General features: G+C 42.8%; 1 protein-coding gene across 3 annotated transcripts in view; it reads left to right on the plus strand.

Annotated features, from left to right (window-relative positions):
- Positions 1 to 1,435: 1,435 nt before the first annotated feature.
- Positions 1,436 to 17,633, plus strand: part of LOC135542311 (copine-5) — a 212,481-nt gene continuing 196,283 nt past the window's right edge. For 2 of the 3 annotated variants that reach the window (XM_064969189.1, XM_064969192.1), the window contains exon 1: positions 1,611 to 1,799. In XM_064969189.1, the coding sequence (XP_064825261.1) occupies positions 1,690 to 1,799 (110 nt within the window). In that variant the 5' untranslated portion in view covers positions 1,611 to 1,689. Of the gene's footprint in view, positions 1,800 to 17,633 lie in introns of all 3 variants that reach the window. The other variant, XM_064969190.1, reaches the window with a different exon arrangement.

Consider the following 17,633-nt stretch of genomic DNA (forward strand, 5'->3'; position numbering starts at 1 on the left):
GAGCTGGCCATTTTACTGTGTGCCATTGTTATCACAGGGCCAGTGACAATTGTGACTAAGGCTGTCACAATTACAAATGGCAAGGCCTCACTCCTCCTCCTCTTTCTCTATCTTTGACAGGTCATGCCAACCCCCTTATTGGATACATCTGCACTAACACCACCCACCCACCCTTAGCCTGCACCCACCAACCCCAGCCACCATAACTACCATGCCTTTACAGGCAGGACTCTTCTACCAGGGTGTGTATGCGTGCGCGTGCGTATGTGTGTGCGTGTGTGTGTGCCGTATTGTGCCGTGAGAAAGAGAGAGAGAGAGAGAGGGTGAAAGGAGAGGGGTTAAGTGACGTTATCTTTGTGTTTGTGTGAGAAGGAGCAGGGTTGTGTGTGCATCTGAAAGAGAGGTTGGGTTGTCACTGTCAGCCTAGTTCCTGTTGCAGAGAGACAAGCGTGAGCCCATGTTGGGGTGTAAATTGATTTCTGGGAGCCAGACCCTTAGTAAGACCTGGGAGCATTGAGGTGGAGGGCAACTTTTACAGATGAAAAATCATCACTTTCCTGTGTGGCTTCTACTCACGAGGGGAAAAAAGTGGATCGCTCTATAAAAGCGGATCGCTCGATAAAAGCAGATGTACATTCTCTCTCTCTCGCTTTTTCTTTATTTTTCTTTCTCTCACACACATATAGTTATGTAACAGCAACAACTGACTAAATGAATCAATGGATCGATATCTAAAAGAGCCGACGTGTCGATAACTGCATAGGCCAAATGCATCCATGTCGGATTCAGGTTTCCTGTAGAGTTGGAAATAATGGCATTCTAATTTTGGTAGCCTACATTTTTTTTTAAAATTCGAGCAGTGCTGCAAAATTAATTTCTCACAGAAAATAACATATTTTGTTTCTTTTTGCTGAGAGAAGCAATATTATCCCACCCACACCCATGTGTCAAAACGGCTGTCCATCTCATTATTACACTTGGAACTGTGACAGCAGCCAACCCAGAGTTGGCCAGCTGTAGGCTACGCATCTGGCTAAGAGGCGGGCATGGGCTGGTCTGTGAACGCCCGCGTGGAATAACTTGTATAGAGAAGGAAGGAGGGAGGTGGAGTACAGAGCAGTAGTGTAGTGTAGAAACCGCGTTCTCTGTCTTCAGTCTCTGGTCCGCGCAGTCTGAGCTCATCAGCCAGCGGTTGGAGTAGAGCTCTGCTTGACGCGCAAAGAGCAGGTCATCAGGCTACTCCCCTACGATGCGCTGCCTGTCAGCGGTGCGGCAACAGCTGTAGCTAGCGCGGTAGAGCGGCACGTCACTTTCATGGTCTCTCCAGCCAAAACTGCACTATCTTTGGACAGTTTGCTAAGTGCGCTTCTTCAGAGAAAGGCTGTTGGTGTCCGGTTTCCCTGAATCACCTCTCTCTCTCTCTCTCTCTCTCTCTCGCTCTCTCTCTCTCTCTCTCTCTCTCTCTCTCTCTCTCTCTCTCTCTCTCTCTCTCTCTCTCTCTCTGGCTGGCTCTCCCGGTCTCATCGCGGGGGGCTGGCGTGTGATCTGATCTCCGACCTGTCCTCGCGACTCACCGGGAGGGGGGACACGACACAATCACCACCCAACACGCGCTCGACTGGGGCCAGGCTGTGCGAGTCACGGATCGCTCCCGAGTCGCCCCGCGCGCTCGCCCTTGGGCTTGCGCCCATGGAGGGGGACGTCATGGACAAACTGGGGGACATGGCCTCGGTGTATGAGTTCGACCCGATCACCGGGAACATCCCCGCTACTAAAGTAGAGATCACCGTCTCATGCAGGTAAGTTCTTAACCCCGAGTGGACCGGTAGTCTCTGATCTTCAGTTCTAAGTTCTTCCAAAATTGTTCCAAAGCTGTGCTATTCTTACCCGCAGTGGTCCCTGGTCAGTTTTGGACGTTCACGTGTAGGAATATAATAAGGGTTTTCGTGTACGCTGTGATGTTTTTAAAAGAACATACCGTTAGTTTTACATTTGATAACACACCACTTAGCATGTCGTCTTCAACTGCTGTTGAGTCCTGACGACTGGCCGCGCGTTATGGTGAGGACAGATAGCCTATGGATCGTAGATATACAATGAGTGTACAAAACATTAAGAACACCTGCTCTTCCCATGACTGGCCAGGTGAATCCAGGTGAAAGATAATATCCCTTATTGATGTCACTTGTTAAATCCACTTCAATCAGTGTAGATGAAGGGGGGGAGACACGCTAAATAAGGATTTTTAAGCCTTGAGACAATTGAGACATGGATGTGTGGCATTCAGAGGGTGAATGAGCAAGACCAAATATTTAAGTACCTTTGAATGGGGTATGTGTAACTCAGTATTAGGAAGGTGTCCTTAATGTTTTGTACACTCAGTGTATAGTCTTGTGATTGTGCAATAGCGTCAGTGCAAGATAGGGTCAGTGCAGATAGTTCGGGTAACCATTAATCAACTGAGATCATTAGCAAGCACACTGTAGCAGCGTCACAGTCAATTCAATATTAGGAAGGTGTTCCTAATGTTTGCTATACTCCGTGTAGACTTGTAGGCTAATGGATACGGGAGACTCACTGAGAGTGGAGGGGTTGCTATCTGCATTCGACTAAGGTAGGCTGTGGCTGAATAATACAGGATAGGAAGTTACAGCTGAGATGTCACTATCGCAAGTGCTGTTATCTTTTTCACATCAGCTTTTTTTTAAATTAGGGATCAATTCTTTCATTGAGGAAAGTTACACTTGGATTGAAAAAAATGTGTCATTTAAACAGACATGTGCTCTTTGTTTGTTATGTAATTATCACTGTGCTTACAGTGCCACTTTCCATCCAGCCGCTCTCCAGAACCTAGCTGGATGAATCACTTTTAATAGATCGGCTGGCTGCACTGTGTCACCATGTATTGGCTAATTATTTAGTTGTTGTTGGTGGTGAATGATGCTCCAGTGTAGAGTACAGGTTGCAGGAAAACGTGCACTTTGATGCACCCGCAGTGCACGGTATGTTTGAATGTGAGTCTGTGGGTCTTTAAGTGATTCGAGGGTCCGCTTAAGTCCACTTTGCAGTGTGTGTGTGTCAAAATCAAATGACACTTTATTGGTTGTGCACAGTACACATATTTTGCAGATATTATTGCAGGTGCAACAAAATGCTTATGTTTCTAGCGCCAACAGTGCAGTGATATCTAACAATACAAAACAAAACACACAAATCCATAAAATAAAAATTAAGAAATTAAGAGATATGAGAACGAGAAATCAGTCTGGAATATAAATATGTATATAAAGTGTGTGTACAGCAGTACTTATACAGTGCCTTGCGAAAGTATTCGGCCCCCTTGAACTTTGCGACCTTTTGCCACATTTCTGGCTTCAAACATAAAGATATAAAACTGTATTTTTTTGTGAAGAATCAACAACAAGTGGGACACAATCATGAAGTGGAACGGCATTTATTGGATATTTCAAACGTTTTTAACAAATCAAAAACGGAAAAATTGGGCGTGCAAAATTATTCAGCCCCCTTAATTTGTAGCGCCACCTTTTGCTGCGATTACAGCTGTAAGTCGCTTGGGGTATGTCTCTATCAGTTTTGCACATCGAGAGACTGAAATTTTTTCCCATTCCTCCTTGCAAAACAGCTCGAGCTCAGTGAGGTTGGATGGAGAGCATTTGTGAACAGCAGTTTTCCGTTCTTTCCACAGATTCTCGATTGGATTCAGGTCTGGACTTTGACTTGGCCATTCTAACACCTGGATATGTTTATTTTTGAACCATTCCATTGTAGATTTTGCTTTATGTTTTGGATCTGTTTTGGATACTTTCGCAAGGCACTGTATATGATGACTAGAATACAGTATATGTATATGAAGTGGACAAACCAGTACGTTAACATTATTAAAGTGATTAGTGTTCAATAACTATGTACAGTACATAGGGCAGCAGTCTCTAAGTTGCAGGGTAGAGTACTGTGTGATAGCCGGCTAGTAACAGTGACTATGTTTCAGGGCAGTGTACAGGGCGGGGGCCGGCGAGTGGTGACAATTAACAGTCTGATGGCCTTGAGATAGAAGCTGTTTTTCTGTCTCTCGGTCCCAGCTTTAATGCACCTGCACCGTGGCCCCGGTGGCTGAGGTCCTTGATTATCTGCTTGGCCTTCCTGTGACACCAGGTGCTGTAGATGTCCTGGAGGGCAGGCAGTGTGCCCCCGGTGATGCATTAGGCTGACCCCACCACCACCCTCTGGAGACCCCTGCGGTTGCGGTCGGTGCAATTGTCGTACTAGGTTGTGATACATTCCTGACAGGATGCTCTCAATGAAGCATCTGTAGACGTTTGTGGAATTTTTTCTTCTGCCCCCTGAGATTGAAGAGGTGCTGTCGTGCCTTCTTCACCACACTGTCTGTGTGAATGGACCATTTCAGGTTGTCAGTGATTTGCACGCCGAGGAACTTAACGCTTTTCACCTTCTCCACTGCTGCCCTGTTGATGGGAGCATGCTCTCTCCGCTGCCTCCTGAAGTTCACGATCAGCTCCTTCATGTTGTTCATTTCTATACATTTGAAAAAAAAAAAACAGTTTTTGCTTTGTCATTATGGGGTATTGCTTGTGTTGTGGTTAAATACGGTGCTTTGCGCCTTCAGTTTTGTGCGAATGCTACCACCTGTCCACAGTTTTAGGTTTGGATAAGTTCCAATATTCACAGTGGGAACAAAATCTCCTATGCACTTCCCGATGAACTCGGTCATCGAGTCAGTGTATAAGCAAATACTATTCTCAGAGGCAACCCAAAACAGAATTTCGGAAGCGTTTTCCTCAGATTTCCTATTTTAAAGGGTCGGATGAGAAAGTTTTTGCTCATTAAAGTAACAACACAGTTTGGTGAAAGACTTAGTAACTTAGTTGTAGTCACAATGTGGTGACTACAACATAGTTATATTTTATATTTTACATATGAACTTATTTCCGGATGTCTTCGGAACTACCTACAGTGCACTATTTCTCAACGTCATATGGAGAACTGGTGCTGCCTAGCTGGTTCCAGCTGGCTAACGTTAGCTACTAGCCATGCTAGAATGTATTTACATTCCAAACCAAGTGTTGGCGCTGGGGAGCTACTATGTACAGTTGAAGTCAGAAGTTTACATACACCTTAGCCAAATACATTTATACTCAGTTTTTCACAATTCCTGACATTAGTTCTAGTAAAGAATTCTTAGGTCAGTTAGGATCACCACTTTATTTTAAGAATGTGAAATGTCAGAATAATATTAGAGATAATTATTATCTTTTATTTCTTTCATCACATTTTTTTATTTCTTTCATCACAAGTTGACATAAACTCAATTAGTATTTGGTAGCATTGCATTTAAATTGTTTAGCTTGGGTCAAACATTTCGGATAGCCTTCCACCTCCATTCCTCCTGACAGAGCTTGTGTAACTGAGTCAGGTTTGTAGGTCTCCTTGCTCACACATACTTTTCAGTTCTGCCCACAGGTTTTCTATGTGATTGAGGTCAAGACTTTGTGATGGGCATTCCAATACCTTGACTTTGTTGTCCTTAAGCCATTTTGCCACAACTTTGGAAGTATGCTTGGGGTCATTGTCCATTTGGAAGACCAAGCTTTAACTTCCTGACTGATGTCTTGAGATGTTGCTTCAATATATCCCCATAATTGTCCTCCCTCATGATGCCATCTATTTTGTGAAGTGCACCAATCCCTCCTGCAGCAAAGCACCCCCACAACGTGATGCTGCCACCCCCGTGCTTCACGGTTTGGATGGTGTTCTTCGGCTTGCAGGCCTCCCCCTTTTCCCCCCAACATAACAATGGTCATTACGGCCAAACAGTTTGATTTTTGTTTCGTCAGACCAGAGCACATTTCTCCAAGAAGTACAATCTTTGTCCCCATGTGCAGTTGCAAACCGTAGACTGGCTTTTTTGTGGCAGTTTTGGAGCAGTGGCTTCTTCCTTGCTGAGCAGCCTTTCAGGTTATGTCGATATAGGACTCGTTTTACTGTGGATATAGATACTTTTGTACCTGTTTCCTCCAGCATCTTCACAAGGTCCTTCACTGTTGTTCTGGGATTGATTTGCACTTTTTGCACCAAGGTACCTTCATCTCCAGGAGACAGAACACATCTCCTTCCTGCGCGGTATGACGGCTGCATGGTCCCATGGTGTTTATACTTTGCGTATTATTGTTTGTACAGATGAACGTGGTACCTTCAGGCATTTGGAAATTGCTCCCAAGGATCAGCCAAACTTGTGGAGGTCTACAATTATTTTTCTGAGGTCTTGGCTGATTTCTCTTGATTTTCCCATGATATCAAGCAAAGAGGCACTGAGTTTGAAGGTAGGCCTTGAAATACATCCACAGGTACACCTCCAATTGACTCAAATGATGTCAATAAGCCTAGCAGAAGCTTCTAAAGCCATGACATTGTTTTCTGGAATTTTCTAAGCTGTTTAAAGGCACATTCAACTTGACCCACTGGAATTGTGATGCAGTGAATTAAGTGAAATAATCTGTCTGTAAACAATTGTTGGAAAAATGTCTTGTCATGCATGTCCTAACCGACTTGCCAAAACTAGTTTGTTAACAAGAAATTTGTGGAGTGGTGGAAAAATGAGTTTCAATGAATCCAACCTCAGTGTATGTAAACTTCCGACTTCAACTGTACATCCACAAAGAAGAAACCATATACATTCATATGTCAAACTGCATCTCCTTCACGTGTTTGTTTGGTTTTGGCAGTCGAGCGAGTGGGATTGTACTTTTCCGTTGATTGTAGCAAGTGCAGTAATACTCACATAGTGCAGTAATACCCACAAGGACGGGGTTACGACTCATTTGTCTGCAAAAAACAAATACTACCACTGCACCATCGAGAGCATTCTGATCAGCTGCATCAGAACCTGGTACGGGAATTGCTCAGTCCTCGACCGCAAGGCCCTCCAGCTTGTGGTAAAGATGGCCCAGTACATCATGTGCTCCCACCCATCCAGGACATCTACTCGAAACAGTGCCTGAGGAAGGCTGTATCAAGGACCCCACACACCCTCGCCACAAGCTGTTCTCTCCCTTACTGTTGTGCAGATGGTATCAGAGCATGAGTTCTGATAGAAACGTTCTCTGAGCCTTTTGGTATCTACAAGCCATCAGACTGCTGAACACTTGTACTGGACTGACCACCTGCTTTGATTGTCCACACCTTAACACATATGCACTCATTCATGCACATACCCACACAGACATACACAAACATACATATACATTCATGCTACACACACACACATCACAACTGCTGCTGCCAGACTCCTATTTACTGCTCAATTAATACACTTGCCCCCCCCCCTCCCCAATACACGTGTAAATATTGGACCCTAAATTGTGCCTTCCTGTATTATACTTATGCTTAAATGTTTATTCTATTCTACTGCTATTTACTTTGTTTTGTATTCTTATTTTGTATTATTTCTTGGTGTTCTTGCATTGCCGACAAAGGAATCTACAAGTAAGCGTTTTGTTGAATGACGTATACCATGCAAATTGTTGTACACACGGCTAATAAAACTTGAACATGAGCTGAAAACCAGCTGCTGTGCTGAGCGTGAATGTAAAGCCTGCTGTCTTTATTTCCTACCGACCTACTGGTACATCGTGAGTGTCAGCAGTGATGGAGATAAGCCGGCTAAATTCAATGTGAACTTACCTCACTATGGAGTGAGTCCACAGACTAAATCAAATTACAGCATTTAACTGAATGATTGAGTCAAAATTGCGCAACATCAAGCAGAATAAGACCAAATTGCACCCCACTGGGCACACACTGGTTGAAACAATGTCGTTTCTACAGCCTTTCATTGAATTTATGTTAAACCAACGTGGAATATATGTTGAATTGATGTCTGTGCCCAGTGGGGGTCACACTTAAAAACACACTCTTTCAAGTGTGGGTGGGCAGCCCCTCTACCTCTCCATAACTCTCTTTTGTTAAATGTAGGTGTTAAGAAGCACTCAGCCAAATGGAGTGAGTCCACTGACTAAATCCAGACTTAATCCATTTGGCTGAGTGCTTCTTAACACCTATGTTTAACAAAGAGAGTTATGGAGAGGTAGAGGGGGTGCAATTGGGTCTCATTATGCTTGAGGGTGTGCAATTTTGGCTCGATCATTCAGCTAAACGCTGTAATTTGATTCAGATGCAGTGGCACCTTTCCTTGTCCCATTGTATTGTACTGCTGAGGTGACTCATCTCGTTTGAGCGGTTTGATTCCATTGGCTTTCAGAGAGTGTTCCAGAAAGATGAGGATACGGGAAAACGTGTGTGTGCGTGTGTGTGCGCGCGTGTGTGTGTGTATGTGTGTGTGTGTGTGTTAGTGATGCGCGGGTCAGCTGTTTGTTCACCCGCCCCGCAATTGCTAATAACCCATCCGCAACCACCAGACTATATGTGATAAAATGAATGTCTGAGGCCCGCACCCGACCTTAACCCACAAATGAGTTGATTGAAAATGCTCTGTAGGCTGCAGTCAGAGATGTCAGAACGAGTTTCTGACAGGGGGTGCAGGATACATTTTTTAAAGCCTAATTCAGGTGTTTTGATTTCTATAATTAGGTACAGTGCCTTGCGAAAGTATTCGGCCCCCTTGAACTTTGCGACCTTTTGCCACATTTCAGGCTTCAAACATAAAAAATATAAAACTGTATTTTTTTGTGAAGAATCAACAACAAGTGGGACACAATCATGAAGTGGAACAACATTTATTGGATATTTCAAACTTTTTTAACAAATCAAAAACTGAAAAATTGGGCGTGCAAAATTATTCAGCCCCTTTACTTTCAGTGCAGCACACTCTCTCCAGAAGTTCAGTGAGGATCTCTGAATGATCCAATGTTGACCTAAATGACTAATGATGATAAATACAATCCACCTGTGTGTAATCAAGTCTCCGTATAAATGCACCTGCACTGTGATAGTCTCAGAGGTCCGTTAAAAGCGCAGAGAGCATCATGAAGAACAAGGAACACACCAGGCAGGTCCGAGATACTGTTGTGAAGAAGTTTAAAGCCGGATTTGGATACAAAAAGATTTCCCAAGCTTTAAACATCCCAAGGAGCACTGTGCAAGCAATAATATTGAAATGGAAGGAGTATCAGACCACTGCAAATCTACCAAGACCTGGCCGTCCCTCTAAACTTTCAGCTCATACAAGGAGAAGACTGATCAGAGATGCAGCCAAGAGGCCATGATCACTCTGGATGAACTGCAGAGATCTACAGCTGAGGTGGGAGACTCTGTCCATAGGACAACAATCAGTCGTATATTGCACAAACCTGGCCTTTATGGAAGAGTGGCAAGAAGAAAGCCATTTCTTAAAGATATCCATAAAAAGTGTCCATTTAAAGTTTGCCACAAGCCACCTGGGAGACACAAAACATGTGGAAGAAGGTGCTCTGGTCAGATGAAACCAAAATTTTTTTGGCAACAATGCAAAACGTTATGTTTGGCGTAAAAGCAACACAGCTCATCACCCTGAACACACCATACCCACTGTCAAACATGGTGGTGGCAGCATCATGGTTTGGGCCTGCTTTTCTTCAGCAGGGACAGGGAAGATGGTTAAAATTGATGGGAAGATGGATGGAGCTAAATACAGGACCATTCTGGAAGAAAACCTGATGGAGTCTGCAAAAGACCTGAGACTGAGATTTGTCTTCCAACAAGACAATGATCCAAAACATAAAGCAAGATCTACAATGGAATGGTTCAAAAATAAACTTATCCAGGTGTTAGAATGGCCAAGTCAAAGTCCAGACCTGAATCCAATCGAGAATCTGTGGAAAGAACTGAACACTGCTGTTCACAAATGCTCTCCATCCAACCTCACTGAGCTCGAGCTGTTTTGCAAGGAGGAATGGGAAAAAATTTCAGTCTCTCGATGTGCAAAACTGATAGAGACATACCCCAAGCGACTTACAGCTGTAATCGCAGCAAAAGGTGGCGCTACAAAGTATTAACTTAAGGGGGCTGAATAATTTTGCACGCCCAATTTTTCAGTTTTTGATTTGTTAAAAAAGTTTGAAATATCCAATAAATGTTGTTCCTCTTCATGTTGTTGATTCATCACAAAAAATACAGTTTTATATCTTCATGTTTGAAGCCTGAAATGTGGCAAAAGGTCGCAAAGTTCAAGGGGGCCGAATACTTTCGCAAGGCACTGTACATTCAGCTTCTCTTCTGTCATTACTGCCATAGAAAACTAAATTAACTGTTGCTCAACAGAATGATATTATAAATCGATGAATGCTTCAAACTATGCAACCTCTTAAGGATTGGACCCTTTTTTTCAAATTCCTCCTTAAATGACATACCCCTAGATAACTGTCTGTTGCTCAGTACCTGAAGCAAGGATATGCACATTCTTGATACCATTTGAAAGGAAACACGTTGACGTTTGTGGAAATGTGAAAATAATGTAGGTGAATATAACACATTAGATCAAGTAAAAGATAAATCAAAGAAAAAAACATGCATTTTCTATTTATTTATTTGTTCCATCATCTTTGAAATGCAAGAGAAAGGCCATAATATAATATTGCAATTTGGGAGCAATTTATATTTTGTAGTGTGTGTGTGTGTGTAAGGTTTCAGATGGATTCAGGGAAGATTTGCAATACTGCACAGTATTTTGTATGAAGTCTGCCCAAATCTGGCAAATTGGTCAATTGATACATTTTCAAGTACATAACTATAGGGAACATTCATTTTGTATTACCATATATTTTTTGTAAGTTTACACATTCCAGGGAATGTCGTACATGATGGATCATTAGCTTATACAATAACTTTCACACGACTAGATGGTGGGGTGGGTGTGGTGACAGACACAGTAGGGGCTCAAACTGTAGAACCCAGCTCCTACATTTGAATATAAAAATCAATTTTATCAAACAAGGTGAATGTATCAGACCAGTTGCCGTGATGAAATGTTGTTGTTGTTGTGCACTCTTGTGAGGCTAGTTGGACGTACTGCCAAATTCTCTAAAAATACATTGGAGGAAGCTTATTGTAGAGAAATGAACATTAAATTCTCTGGCAACAGCTCTGGTGGACAGCTCTGGTGGACATGTCCATGGGAGGGAATAGTGGGGGGAGCAGGTAGCTGATTAGTGGTGGCTATTTAGCTGCCTGATGGTCTGAGGGTAGAAACTATTGGCCAGTCTTTCAGTTTTTGCCATGATATTCCTGCACTGCCTCATCTGAGTGATTGAAGCGGCGAGAACAGGGCATGGCTAGGGTGGCTGGGGTCCCTGATGATCTTCTTGGCCTTCTTGTGATACCTGGTGTTGTAGGTGTCCTGTAGGGCACCCAAATGGTGCTTTCGGGTGCACGTATAGATCTCTGAAGAGCCTTGAGGTACGCGGTACATCACAGCCTGCTGTACCAGGCTTTGATATAGCTCGACAGTCTGCTCTCGATGGTGCTCCAGTAGAACACTGTGAGGGAAGTTCTTTAGCATACTGAGGTTAAAGAGTCGCTGTCGTGCCTTCTTCACTATGATGTCCATGTAATTAGACCATTTCAGCTTCTCTGAGATGTGTACGCCAAGGAATTTGAAGATATTGACTTCTCCACGGGGCCCCGTTGATGAGGATGGGGTCGTGTTCAGCCTGGTTCCTCCTGAAGTCCACAATCAGCTCCTTTATTTTGCTAACAGTGAGGGAGAGGTTGTTTACTTGGCACCACGCCGTCAGAGTGTCTACATCCTCCCTGTGGGCTGTCTCATTGTTGTTGGTGATCAGGTCTAATATTATCATGTCATCAATGAACTTGATGATGGAGTTGGAACTGTGTGAGGCCATGCAGTCGTGGGTAGGGGACTGAGGATGCACCCTTGTGGGGCCCCCATGTTAAGGATCAGTGTCGAGGAGATAATGTTCTGAAATGGTAATGAAAATAAAATAGATAAGGAATGGATAGCATCCACTTCTCATATTTTGTCAACCCATTTTTCACTACCATGTTTTTATGTTTGGATTTGTATTTTGTAATGGATGCTCCTTTTATGCTCCTTTTATGTTGCCTACCTTCACCACCTGGGGGCGGCCCGTCAGGAAGTCTAGGACCCAGTTACATAGGGAGGAGTTCAGACCCAGGGCTGTGAGCTTTGTTATGAGCTTATAGGGCACTATGGTACTGAAGGCTGAGCTGTAGTCGATGTCCAGCATTCTCACATACTGTATGCATTCCTTTTGTCCAGGTGGGTAAGGGCAGTGTACAGTGCAATGGCGATTGTGAGTCAACATATTCATTGACATTATCTCCAGAGGCAACCCGGAACATATTCCAATCTTGGAATGTATATTCCAATCTTGAATTCTGATTGGTCGGACCAACGCTGTACAGACCTGATCACCGGAGCTTCCCTCTTGAGTCTTTGTTTGTAGGCAGGGAGAATCAAGATGGAGTCATGGTCGGATTTTCCGAAAGGAGGACGGGAGAGGGCCTTAAACCCGTGTTTAAAAGGCGTGTAGCAGTGGTCAAGAGTAGAATTTCCGAGCATTAGACAGTCAATGTGTTGGGAGCATGGATCTCAAATTACTTTTGTTTAAACCCCCCGCAACAATGAACGCTGCCTCCGGGAATCCAGTCTCCAGTTTGTTCAGGGTCCTCTCTCTTTGAGAGCCTTTTTGTTGTCGGCTTGGTGCGGGATGTACACAACCATGGCGATAATCCCGGTTAACTTTCGAAAGTTAAAAAGGAAGACGATTTATGACCAAGTATTCCAGGTCGGCGGAGCAGAAACTCGCAAGATAGGAGCCCGCTTCCTATCCGCTCAAAAAACTGTTAAATCCTTCCGGTTGTTTATAATCCATCTGGGTGATGGAAGAAAGCCAAGTCTCAGAAAAACAGAGTATGTTGCCGGATCTGATGTTCCTCTGGAGATCCTCGCTCTGAGTTCATCAAGTTTGTAAATTAATGATTGAACATTGGCAAGTAGTATTCTCCACTACTGTTCCCGAGCAGAAATGTACAAGGGGTTTATCGTTCTACTGCAAGAAATGCTTAATTAATAATAGTTCATATAATATTAGGCTATGTGAAAAGGTTATAGACCTACAGTCAGTGTCCAGATTTCAGTTAGGTCATTATTCGATTTGACCCATCTGAACAGACTGGAGTTTTCTTGATGTGCCATATTTGAAGTCCCAGTCTTGTGACTCTCTAATTTGTATAGCGTCACACATACCATAGTCGACAATGCTATCATCCTCTTTTACCATTTCACAAAATCTTTCCCAAACATTACTGTTCTGTTCCTCCCTTCACTTTATTTTCAACTGTCCATTTCATAGCCTTTTCTCTTATTGAATTCAACTCTGACATTGTCCTTTTTGCCTCACTGGATCATCAAGGACTTTTGCTGCCCAAGTTCCCAAAAGCCTGCAGATTGGCATGTATTTGCCAAGCGTACAGTTAGGAGGCCCTGAAGTTTAGGCTTACACAATATTTGCAGGTATACATTTTGAAACAAAAACCTAAATGTACCATATAGATCAATTGCACAATAATTATACATTTATAGATTTTTAATGCATTGTTTTCTCTTTATTTAACCCGCCCGCCAACCACCCGCCCTTCATCCACACAATATTTCATGACCCTAAATCCAGTTGCCCCACAGATATAACCACCATTTCTCCATGTCTGTGACACCAAATGACACATTGCATCAACCTGGCCCTCCAAAACTATACAGACATCATACATCAATCTGTCACACTTCTCAAGTACGTCCACATCCAACCGTTTAATATTTCAAGGCATTACAAATCTATCTTAATGGCTTTTGCTCAGGCTGTGAATGAAATGGCAGTGAATAAAATACATTCAGGATGTATTACTGGCAGGGTTCTAATCTATATTGTAACAGTACATTCTCTCCCCTGCCACCACCACACACACACACACACACACACACACACACACACACACACACACACACACACACACACACACACACACACACACACACACACACACACACACACACACACACACACACACACACACACACACACACACACACACACACACAGTAATCATAACCATTCAGTGCTGATATATACTGTCAGAGACTACCAAAGGGAGTAAACTACCGGGCCTGTTGAACATGTCTGGTTATCATAATGGTGGTACATGTGGGATGGAATATAGAATGTTGAATTTAGAACATCCTATAATATTTATATACAATAATGTATTTTTGCAGAAGACAGCTTTTTTGAGTAAAGGTTGGATAGCCTGCTTAGTATTATTTTTTACATCACATACAGTACCAGTGAAAAGTTTGGACACACCTACTCATTCAAGGGTTTTTCTTTTTTGTATTATTTTCTACATTTGTATAATAATAGTGAAGACATCAACACTATGAAATAACACATATGGAATCATGTAGTAACCAACAAAGTGTTAAACAGATGAAAATATATTTGAAATTTGAGATTCTTCAAAGTAGCCACTCTTTGCCTTGATGACAGCTTTGCACACTCTTGGCTAGGGGAACACTGCTGCACAGCTATGTTCAGGTCTTTTCAGAGATGTTCGATCGGGTTCAAGTCTGGGCTCTGGCGTGGCCACTCAAGGACATTCAGAGACTTGTCTCGAAGCCCCTCCTGCGTTGTCTTGGTTGTGTGCTTAGGGTCAGTGTCCTGTTGGAAGGTGAACCTTTGCATCAGTGTGAGGCCCTGAGTGCTCCAGAGTGCTCTTTATCAAGGGTCTCTCTGTACTTTGTTCCATTCAACCTTGCCTTGATCCTGACTAGTCTCCCAGTCCCTGTCGCTGAAAAACATCCCCACAGCATGATGCTGGCACCCCCATGCTTCACTGTAGGGATGGTGCCAGGTTTCCTCCAGACGTGACGCTTGGCATTCAGGCCAAAGAGTTCAATTTTGGTTTCATCAGACCAGAGAATCTTGTTTCTCATGGTCTGAGAGTCTTTAGGTGTCTTTTGGCAAACTCCAAGCAGGATGTCATGTGCCTTTTACTGAGGAGTGGCTTCAGTCTGACCACTCTACCGTAAAGGCCTGATTAGTGGAGTGCTGCAGAGATGGTTGTCCTTTTGAAAGGTTCTCACATCTCCACAGAGGAAGCCTAGATCTCTGTTAGAGTGACCTTCGGGTTCTTGGTTACCTCCATGACCAAGGCTCTTCTCCCCCGATTGCTCAGCTTGGCCGGGCGGCCAGCTCTCCGAAGTGTCTTGGTGGTTCCAAACTTCTGCCATTTAAGAATGATGCAGGCCACTGTGTTCTTGGGGACCTTCAATGCTGCAGAAATGTGTTGGTACCCTTCTCCAGATCTGTGCCTCGACACAATCCTGTCCTTCAACCTCATGGCCTGGTTTTTTCTCCAACATGCTGTGTCAACTGTGGGACCTTATATAGACAGGTATATGCCTTTTACAAATCATGTCCAATCAATTTAATTTAGCACAGGTTGAGTCCAATTAAGTTGTAGAAACATGATCAATGGAAACAGGATGCAACGGAGCTCAATTTCGAGCCTCATAGCAAAGGGTCTGAATACTTATGTAAATAAGGTATTTATTTTATTTTATATATATTTGTTAAAATGTATTACAACCTGTTTTCGGTTTATCATTAGGGGTATTGTGTGTAGAATTACAATTATATTTAATCAATTTTAGAATAAGGCTATTACGTAACAAAATGTGGAAAAAGTCAAGGGGTCGGACTACTTTCTGAAGGAACTGTAAGTAAAATTAAATAGTCTTAATTGGTCAACCATTAACTGGTTGATGAATGGTTGGGTCATTTAGGGTAAAGTCCCAGGTGACTAGCCTAAGCAAGTTGTGATGTACGGTTAGAGATCAGGGGTCAGACAGGGTGAGTTATGGCAAGGTCAAATACTGTAGATCAAATTAGTGAGAGGAAAACCCCATTACATGATTAGATCATGCTGCACTTCCTGTGTTTTTGTTGAATGACCGCTTCTCTTGAGAACGTAACACAGTGTAGCACATGGGTACTTTTTATACGAACTGAATATATTTATTGAAATGGATATTGTACCTGTAAAAATGACAAAACAAATAGAAAATTGGGTAAAAAAAAAGGAAATAACAAAGCTAGTCGTACGGTTTGACAGAGACAAATGGGAAGTGCTGCTTCTGTAATCTGTTATTACTGTTACTACAGTACTTAGAACCCTCAGGGTCCTGAAACTGAGAAACACATCTATTTTAGTTACTTTACATCTAAGAGATGAAAGGAGGGAGATAAAGAGAGAGTGGATGGAGGTACGGTGAGAGAGAGAGAGAGACTTCTGGGTTGGTACCATCACACAGTAACATCTCCACTTTACTGTACTCAATATATTTAGATATAAATCCCTGAGTCTCCACTTTAAATGAGCATAAAGTTGTATGCATGGTGCCATATGAAACCAGACACTCTCTATCTGCATCTGATGGTTGAGTTCCTATTCATTTTACAGTGCACTACTTTATACTGTAAAGTAGTGCACTATATAGGGAATAGGGTGCCATTTCGGGCACATCCTATATCTGATGGTTTGTCACTGATCTGGGGCAGATTGGACAGCAGCACATCATGAGGTATTAAATCCTGGAGACTAGACATAATGTAGCTACTGTAGTTCCCACTCACCTTCAAAAAGGGTGTGTGTCCTTGGCTGCTGTACACTTACTGTACTTCTTTACACTATAGAGGGATAGATGGATGCATTGACTGTAGACGTTTATGAAGTGCATGAATATTCAATATTAATATTTAGAGTGTAGAGAATATGTTAAGCGAGAAAGCCAGCAGACAGACGTGGTAATAATCTCAAACACAGCTGTTCAGATCCATCCGCATTTGGCAGGACTGTACGGAAGACGCTAACCTGGTCCAAGATGTGATTGGAATTGGAAAACAGATCTATGTGACAAAGTAAATGATTATAAAAATGCATGTAAAAAGTTGTAGGACTACATTTAGGCGTACACATCCGTGTAGTATAGCCTATGCAATATGACTATTAGGCCATGGCTGTAAGGCTGAAGAAAGATGTAGCGCCTTATTAAATTAATTCTTAATCTTCATATTCAAATGGTTGGCTGCACTTCCTTCTCGGCACACTAAAACAATACATGTTATTCTACATTTCAAAGGGGGAAAAATTCCAACCCTTGCTACAATTATGAGGAGGTAGGTGCTCTACTCTGTGAGCTATAATACCAGTCAGTCATACGCATGTGATCTAGTTGCTTTGATTATCAGAACTTGCCTTTGGACTTCTGAAAGCATGCTTTCATGAACAAATGTTGGATCAAAAACTATTACGCCATTTTAATTGGCTGTTATGGAATTTGAACCGGATATAATCACAGCCAGTTGTCTGATTGGAACACCTAACATATAGCGTTTGATCACCTGCAACTACGTCAACGATTGTAATTGGCTGATGCGCATTATGAGACGGAGGTCCAGGTTAAACTGAAACTTTTTCTAATGTTCGCAAGTATGAGCCCCACTGTGTTTCAACCACAACAGCCTGGAACACAGAGACTAGTCAGGTCAAAAACACTGTGTGCC

Source organism: Oncorhynchus masou, chromosome 6 (genome assembly GCF_036934945.1).
Source record: "Oncorhynchus masou masou isolate Uvic2021 chromosome 6, UVic_Omas_1.1, whole genome shotgun sequence".
Taxonomy (NCBI): domain Eukaryota; kingdom Metazoa; phylum Chordata; class Actinopteri; order Salmoniformes; family Salmonidae; genus Oncorhynchus; species Oncorhynchus masou.